Source organism: Carassius carassius, chromosome 4 (assembly GCF_963082965.1).
Source record: "Carassius carassius chromosome 4, fCarCar2.1, whole genome shotgun sequence".
In the NCBI taxonomy this organism is placed as follows: domain Eukaryota; kingdom Metazoa; phylum Chordata; class Actinopteri; order Cypriniformes; family Cyprinidae; genus Carassius; species Carassius carassius.
In genome coordinates, this window is record NC_081758.1 from 9,136,365 (window position 1) to 9,145,604 (window position 9,240).

The following is a 9,240-nucleotide window of genomic DNA, read 5'->3' on the forward strand; positions in this document are numbered from 1 at the left end:
TTCTTTAGGAAAGGGTCAAAAGAAAAAAAAAAGAAAGAAAAAAAAGATGATTTAAAAAATGAAAGACATAAGTTCTCTGTGAAAACACATTTTATGAATAAGTTTGGATTGTGCATCAATTTTCAAAAGTTACCAGATCTAAATGTTTGTTTGAAGAGATGTTTCCTCTATAAGCACTCTTTTGTGCATAACTTCTTCCTTATTCCATCAATTAAGCATCTTAAGCATCAGAAAAAAATCTGATGAATCAGAACCAGGAATTAGAGAACTAAAATGCATAATTAAACAGAAGTGTACGTGTGTTCTGTTTCTATAAAACCATATGCATATTCACTGTGTTATACAAACACTGAGTGTGTTTGTATAACAACATAATGATCAAGTAAATATTCCATCCTGCTACATACATTCTAATTGAGTTTTATGTCCACCTTTTTTCTTGTTGTAAAAATGAGCATTTGTAAATTCTATGGGTCTGGCTTCCAGTCTCATCTGCATCCACTCGTTCCAGCTATTTTTAGCTGAACAAAACAGTTCATTTTGCTGCTTGATATTAAAAGTTGGTGTGTCTTATTATATTACTTTAATGTATTATCTTAATTATGAACACACTGGTTTGTAGTGCAAATCATTTTACCGTTTACTGCATGTTATTCTCCTTGTTATTTACCTGTAGCGTCTAATGAACCAGAAGTCGCACCCATAGGTTTACTTCCACATTGAAGAAAAAGGTGGAAGATTTTTTTTTTTTTTTTTTTGAGAATTCCAGCCCTGGCTCAGTGCAGCCTTCCAGCTGTTTCTTTCCACCATATAGTAATGGCTCATTATTACTATTTTTCATTGCATAGCAACATTGTTATATCAAGACAGTTGTCTTCTAGTGAAAGGCTGCCATATGAATGCTAAATAAAATAATTTTTTTATAAAAAAAAGTCCTTAATATATTTAGTATGTACCGGTAGTAACTACTTTATAAATGCAATGAGTGCATTGCGGCACTTTGTGTCTAATGACAACGTTGACTATTTTCACAACATAGCAAGCACCTTTTGTACCATCGTGCTCGATTGCTTATTTAATCACCAAATCAGGGAAACACTATTGATATTTTGGTGTTGCAGGCAATAGCGAGGCGCTAGTTATAGCTATGGTACAAAGTGCGCAACTCATTCCAGAAAAGTAGGGAAAGGATGGTATGAGGTCCGATGCGGAAGTAGGAGGCTCCGAGACCTTTATACAAACCAGTCATGCCTTCCTTCTTCAACGTCATAGAGAAACAGTCCACAAAACCTCGGTACAATATGCCCTGCAGAAGAAAAGTACAGAGAATTAGATAAATGCCTTATTTTACTAGCTTTATCAGTTTCAACAATGATGACATCTGGTATGAGATCACCTTGCCCACATGGTCCACAGGCTGGTTGTAGAGCCGAGTGCTGACCACATCAAAAGGAGTCATAGCTAATACAACCACTACACTACTGATCATACCAGCACTCAGAGCTATTAACCAGCTGCCCTCAGGGAACACCTACAAATTCAGAAAAAAACAAACACTGATTACTAACAAAACATAGATTTCAGATAAATTACAGTTCTGTCATTATGTACTCAGGCTGCTTTCCTGCCACACTTCCTTGTTTTACTCTTGTATGAACTGATGATGTTGGTAAAACTGTACCTGTCATTCAGGTGATTTCAGGTGCAGTTTGTCTTTGCAGATTTGTTACACCTATAGAATAATTTCTTCAGTTTTGAGGTCATTTTCTGAAACCCCAATAATAGTTTTATATATGTATACAAAAAAATTTATAAAGCAAACTATAAAAGTTTATCATGACTTTCAAATAGAATACCAATACCTTCTATTCATTTGTTGGTCTTTGTCACAAAAATGACAAACACCTTAATATTGATCTTTATATTGTATTTAGATCATTTTATTGTGCTGTATTAAGCAATCGATTTTGCCATTTCCTAGTGGTTAAACTATAGGAGGCTGTATTCATATTTAATTCCCTTTCCTTTCTAAATTACTAGTAACTAAAATAAGAAAATCCCTAGTAAGATCAATAAAGTGTTAAATTAACTGTAGCAATAGCATAGCCTAATGCCCTAAATACAAGGTTTGCTTAAAACATGTATTTCATGTCTTTCCATTGTTGACATATTTTCTTTTAAAACAGGAAGATGTGCAGAGCATATCAAAGGGCATGCGAGTAGTGTTAATGTAGAACACAGTTATTATCTACAATATTTGTAGTCTTGGCAGGTGTTTTGAGGTGTGTGTGTGGGAGGGTGATCCTCATTTTAGAGCGCATTTTATTCGGTAAAAATATGTATATCCCCATTGAAAAAAAAGTCATTAATAGTCTTGGTCCATTTTCCATGAAAAGAAAGATGCGTTTATCTGTGTATATATATGTGTATATCTGTTAATGTTTGTTTTGTCCATTTTTATTGGTGTACCAACATATTGATAACCTCAAAGCTAACACAAATTAATGACTAAAAGACAAAAAGTTTGATTTAATGGGGTCCCAGGCTAAATGGACATCTCTAATAAGATGATTAAATTATTAAATTATACTAAAATAAAAAGCATACTAACTAAAACAGTGGTCTCTGTACTGTCCTACATAGACATATTATGACTAAGCTGGATGGCTAAGGCTAATTTACGCAGACAGTGTTTTGAAACTGACAGTCATATTTATAAACGGGTATTGCTCAAAACAGTTTATGGGAAAAGCTTAACTAGTGTCTGTAAGAATAGGTGTTAACCTCCTCTTCTATTCTGAGTGTGAATAACTCCCAGCTGAAGTGAAATATCCTGTGCTCACCTGTAGGTCAGTGACCAGCTCTTTAGAGGCAGAGAAAGTAGAGAGCTGAGCAGCTGACCCCACACTGACCCTTGGGACTGCCGCACTTGCACCCCTCCACAAACCAAGAATGCCATGCTGTTTGTGGATGGCCAATAGAGCATGCATCATTCCCTGACACAAAGAAAAAGCAAAGATGTATAACAAACAGTCGCAGAGTGATTTTTAGATTCAACCTGTTATGCAAACAAAACCACATTTCGTACATTTAATTGTACATTACCACATGTGATGGGATCTAACATTTAAAAAAAAATTAACTTCGCAACCCTAGGATCCGTCAACTTGAAGATCAACGTTCAAAAGTCACATTCAAAGAAAAAAATAAATCTGATGTCATTGTAAATGATTCTGTGAGGTGACCATTAACTTACCTTGTGCTTATATTGGTGTCCAACTGCAATAGAGGAAGTGGATTGAGACTGGAGATGTGTTTTTACCTGAAGGAAATAAATAGAAAGTGAGAAAGGGGTTAAACAGCTTGTAAACTAAAGCCACTTGGTGATTTTTGTGCATTTTGGACCTTACCAGTATAAATAATCTACTTTGTGTATGAAACCAAAAGGAAATGTTTCTGAATATACTGAAATATTTATAATCACGTGTTTTATTACTTTGTTACAATAATAATAATCATGCTATAATGTATAATAATAAAACATTTAATCTAATTATAGAGTACATTGGTCTGTTTACTGTTGCTAAGCGACGTGATAATAAAATTAATATGATGTAGGTCACAGATCTGCCTATATCGGCTACTTTAAAGATGTTCCCACGCCTTTCTCATCCAATCAGAATCTAGATTCGGAATTGTCGATTTCTTTCACACCACTGATGCATTCTATTCTGTTGAACAATTGTGCTCTCTTTTAATTGACAGCTCTACTTAACGCGTTAATGATATTCAGAGTGACCGCACTGGCCGTCAGTTAACACGTGCTTAATCAGTCGTTCACTAAACAGAAACAGAGACAATTCTCGGTACTCACCAGGTAAATCGGGCTCCCGATTACAGCGCCCACCACACCAGCAATGGCCCCGGAAAATATGCTCTTCGTAGCACTGACCCTTTCGTCCGTGTGAATGTAGCCCAAGGACTCGATGATGGCGTAAGACCCCAGTCGGACCCCATTCATAAAAAACTGATAAACCAACCCGGGGACCAAACCTTTTTGAAGACCAGCCAGTCCATCTATTTTGCCTATCGTGTAAAAGGCGTGGAACACATTCCTATAATACACTTGATAGGTTCCTCGGCTTTTCAGCTCTCCTTGTAATTGCATTCGGGTTTTGACCACCTCCAGAGGGTTCGTAAAAAAGCAGGCACCACACGCAGCGACTCCGCCGAGAACGAAATCCATATTTCAGTCGCGGAATTTCCGGAAACAGGTGATGGACAAGCTCTTTAATTTCACTTTAAACAAGAAACTTTAGGCCTACTGTAGCAGCCAGTGAATAAAATAGCTTATTAATCATGTATTTGTTAAGATAACTGACAAATACTTTTACAAAGTCATTTTTCTACAGTTACAGTAAGAAGCAGACGCGTATCTTCTGTAACGCTAATCCTCCTCCCAGTCATGCGAGTATGAATTCGCTGAGTATGAATGTCAGACTGCATTCGCTGGGGCGCGTCCATCATCCCGGCCTACCTCTTAACCAATCAAAACAGACACTGCCCTAGCCCTTGTTACATGTCCTCTGATTGGGCGGTTGTGAATTACGTCAAGTGACACATTCAGGCAGCTTTTTTATTACACAAAGCTTCACTGTGTAAAGAATATAAGGTTACGCTTAATTTTACAATGTTCTTGTTACATATACCTAATAACAGTAAATTACACATTACAAGAAACCAACCCTAAACTAAACCCCTTATACTATAGTAAGTACATGCTGTTATTTAATATTACTCAGGAGTTCTACTTATTTGTGTTGCACTGTAACAAGGGTAGCCTGTTAAAATAGTGTAACATTGTTAATTAATAATGTTTAATGAATGTGAAATAATAAGAAAGATAAATTACTGTGAAAAACTTAAACTACTAAGAATGTACATATAACAAAAGTAACTAATAACAAGTTTATTGCCAGCTGGTAATGTTACCAACCTATAAATATATCACAGTTATCTACATTCCTGGGACTTCAGTTAAAGCTGACAGCAGCTCACAGCACTTTCCTATGATGTTATTGGTCTTTTTGTTTCTCCATCCTTCTCATCTTTCATATACTTTTCAGCATTACATCCAATACACTCAGAATAAAAGCTTAAAATGGCAAAAAAAAAAAACTTGCCACTGTGGTGTTGTCAACTTTAGTCTATTGGAATGCAAGTTAATTTTGTCAAAGATTTTCACAATGATAGCTCACCAATGTTTTTTTTTTTTTCAGCTTCATCATACAAGATGAATCCTTTCATAGAACATTTGATTGACTTAGCCAGATGAGAAGGCAAAATGACTCTTAATTTGAATTATTTATTGAAACACAACCACCAAATATTAAAAAATAGTTTTGTAACCAGAACCAAATACACTTTCAGTTTAGAAAGGTTAAACATTCTCCAAAAATTGCCCACCTAATGCAAGTCCCTTTATTAATTAATAAAGAGTCTTCGTATTGGCCACTCAAACAAAGGTTTGAGGTCATTCCATCACATCCCCATGTTGTGTGGCTTTGGGATCTGGAGGAGTTTATGGTTCTTCCTCTAAGTGTACAGTAAACAACAAATGGTTAGATTCCTTTCATGAAGTTTAAAATATAACAAAAAAACTGAAGATAGTCCGTTCAAATCAGGGATCAAAGCAGACATAAAATATATAGATTAAAAAGTACAGTTATCCTATCATTATCATAAAATAAACACTTACAGGGTGTTCAGGACCCTTCCAAGAGAGATGATGAGTTTTTTGATGACAGGCTGACTGTAAATTATCTTACACGGCTACTAAATAAGTATAGAGACATGAAATACTGTTTTAAAAATATTTATCAAAACTATTTGAAAATTATAAGATTCTGATATACCGGTAATCCAGTAGAAAATGCTCTAGCAGTCCTCTGGCAATTACAAAATTAATTTATTTTCAATTTAATTTAATTTTTCTATTTTTCTATTTGACTAAATTATATAATGTATCTTCACTTGTTTTAAGTACTCTCTCATTCAGATATTGCTGTCCCTTAATGATTCAGAGTAACCTTTTTATTTTCTTCTGTATCAAAGATTTTGAACTCGCTGTAAATGGCAGCTGGTAAAGAATAAATTAATACTTAAGTCCATGTCGCTAAATAGACTCTTAGACAATAATGTACCGGTCAAAATTGAGTGAAATATTTACATGCCACAATTGGCCAAGTATTTTATGAGCCTAGACTGAGACCTACACAACCATTAAAAAAGAGAAGTCTCTGTTCAAACTATCAGGTTAAAATTTCAGACAATATTAATCTATCCATTTATAATTTGAATAACTAAAAAGAAACAAGCAAACAAGTAAATACTTACTAGGAGAGTTTCTGTCAGGAACATTTCCTGTCTCAAGAAATAACCACAAGTCTGAGCACTTCATGGTTTCCCAGCGAGTTACTGAATAGCTGAATACTGAAGACGAAACTATGCAGACCAAAAGAGAAAGCATCTTAAATGACATTATTTATTTATTTATTTTAAATATTGCATTAAACCATTATATTGTGTTTATAACACCCACATAGACAAATGGTGTATTTATTTGTGTTATGAGTCTTGTCTGTCATGATAATAATGAAAATGCATCAGGCTTACCAATAGACACTAGAAGGTTCCACTTAAGAGGATATGGGATTCTTTTCTGAAGTGCTTGCTGTGCAAAAAATAAACCAGCTGTGCCTGGTCGAGAGGTGTAAAGTTTTCACCCAAAGCCAAAAGAACAAAATTAGTTAATAAAATAAAACTAATCAGAGGTTGTATGTTCACAGCTCACACTCAAGTATATTTCATATAAGTACACTTGTCCTTATAAGACAAATGCAAATAAGACAGTTGCTCACATACACCACAGTACAAATTCAAAAATTCATATGGATGGCATAAACTCAGATTAACTGACCAGGAAGCATTTGAAAAAAATTTAGTTTATACTGATATCTCTTCTATCTTTATACAAGATATATATCTATATCTTTATTTTTGTATATTAACTAACAATTAACTATGGGTTTTGCCCCAATAACCTAATTTGCTGCTTATTAATAGTTAATAAGGTAGTTGCTAAATTAAGGTATGGGGTAGGATTAAAGGTTCTAAAATATGGACAGACAGAATAAGGCATCGATATGTTTTTCTTTATAAGTACTAATAAACTGTATGCTATGCATGCTAATATACTTAGTAATATGCATGCTAACACTAGTTAATAGTAAGAATTGGTCCCTAAACTAAAGTGTTACCAAAAAAGATATTAAAGCATTGTTATTTGTCTTTTACTTGAACAAACACAAATTGTGGACATGAAAGTAACGTGAAAAAATTAATGTGAGTAAGACACTAACCCAATATGAAGCTTGCTGTGCCTTTCATAAAGGCGTAAGACTGACAAGCGGCGTACTGCTGCAAACCCTGAGGACAATGAAATATCATCACTATGGAGTTATTGTGATGTAAGCTCAGGGGAGACTGGGGCTAGTTGTCACAAGAGCTAGGCTATATCTCAGTAGCCTAGTCTTTAAAATAAAAGCCTAGTAGCATAAATGCTACTACACTGTAAGAAAAATGGCATCTATGCTAATATTAGTGTATTTCACTCTTATTCTGAGGTCATCGTAGCAACCCAGATCCAGTTCATATCCAGACCAGATGGTGGGTCAGCACCTAGAGACAACCTATACAGCCCTGAATGTCAACAGAGACCAGGTCAACTAGATGAGACAGATCCCCTGCAAAGACCTTGTCTTGACGACCATTGGCACAAGACCATGGGAACCAGACGTGTCTGCTCAATCTGACTTGCATTGCAGCCCAGAAATAAACCACACCTTGCTGGCTTTGCCTGGCAGGAGGAGAACTAACCCCCAACTGAGGCTGGTTTCTCCCAAGGATTTTCTCCATTGCTGTCACCAATGGTGTTTTGGTTCCTTTCCACTGTCGCCTCTGGCTTGCTTAGTTCTGGATACAATTGCTGTCACCAATGGTGTTTTGGTTCCTTTCCACTGTCGCCTTTGGCTTGCTTAGTTCTGGACACAATTTCTGGCAATACTGTCACAGTCACTATTTGAAGAGAAATGAACTGAGCTGGACGAGGACATCACTGGATCAATGATGAACTGACTTTTCTATTGTTTTCTATTGTCCTTTTGCATTATTTGCACTTTTTTTAAAGCTGCTTTGACAATCTGTATTGTATAAACCACTATATAAATAAAGGTGACTTGACTTGCAGAATAATTGTATAATGGTTTCAGACACTTCACTGTTAAGCATCAAGTCAATTCTGCACTAAAACTTAAGTATGCATTCAGACAGATCAGAAGGTTGACTTTGAATAAGAGGTTGAACTGTGAAATCTGAAGTGTATTTTTCATAAATGTCAAAATATTTAGGACAAAACGTGTGTTCTGTATGTTAACTGTATACAACAAACTGGAAAGACATTAGCCTAAATTTTAAATACAGATACTTGTGGACAATGGCTTTTTCTTTTCTTTTCTTTACCTTACCTTTTTTTCTTATACTAAAAATGGATTCGTCTCAAATAATTTAATAAATGGTCAATAAACTGCTGGTTTGAATTGTGTTAAATGAACTTCATAATTTTTACTGGGAAAGAACATTTAGTTCATTATGTGTCTGTACATAAAGTGGTTTTCACAGGAGCAAAAAGTGTGACAACATGCCCCGGACTCATCTGTGAATTACATTTATGGCAGAAAATGTCACATAGGTCAAGCAACAGTCACGCATCATGCATATATACGCACCGGGTGTCTTGCTGCAACCGCATCATCAACTTTAGTAAGACCGAGGTTGACCATCCTGCTATAACTATGGGCTATAACCTCCAAAACGATATGAGTTTATTCTGCTTCGCTTTGTTATTGTTGTGAAACTTCCGTATGTGCAGCGAAGAAAATGTGAAATGAGTAACAAGCTACAGACTCTATAGCGTCCTCTTATGGACTGGATACCTAAATCCACTGAATCCACTCCATGAATGATCACAAGCACATTAAAAATGTAGAGCAATGAGAAGGAAACAACAGAAATGCATTTATTTATTTATTTATTTATTTTAAATAATGTAAACATGCATTTATTTAAACACTGATTTTGGTAGATGTCCACCATTCGTTATTCGTGTTTGGTTTGTGATGG

General features: G+C 35.3%; 2 protein-coding genes across 2 annotated transcripts; both read right to left on the reverse strand.

Moving 5' to 3' along the window:
- Positions 1-5,082, reverse strand: slc25a35 (solute carrier family 25 member 35). Its single transcript, XM_059546094.1, has 5 exons — positions 3,875-5,082; positions 3,257-3,322; positions 2,844-2,996; positions 1,397-1,531; positions 1-1,306 (listed from the first exon to the last, which is right to left on the reverse strand). Exons 1-5 carry the CDS (start codon positions 4,244-4,246, stop codon positions 1,136-1,138), a joined length of 897 nt encoding a protein of 298 aa, XP_059402077.1. The 5' UTR covers positions 4,247-5,082; the 3' UTR covers positions 1-1,135.
- A 156-nt stretch (positions 5,083-5,238) lies between these two features.
- tmem141 (transmembrane protein 141) lies at positions 5,239-8,993 on the reverse strand. The gene is made up of 5 exons (XM_059546103.1): positions 8,847-8,993; positions 7,422-7,488; positions 6,676-6,759; positions 6,397-6,504; positions 5,239-5,595 (listed from the first exon to the last, which is right to left on the reverse strand). Exons 1-5 carry the CDS (start codon positions 8,898-8,900, stop codon positions 5,582-5,584), a joined length of 327 nt encoding a protein of 108 aa, XP_059402086.1. The 5' UTR covers positions 8,901-8,993; the 3' UTR covers positions 5,239-5,581.
- Between the last annotated feature and the right edge of the window lie 247 nt (positions 8,994-9,240).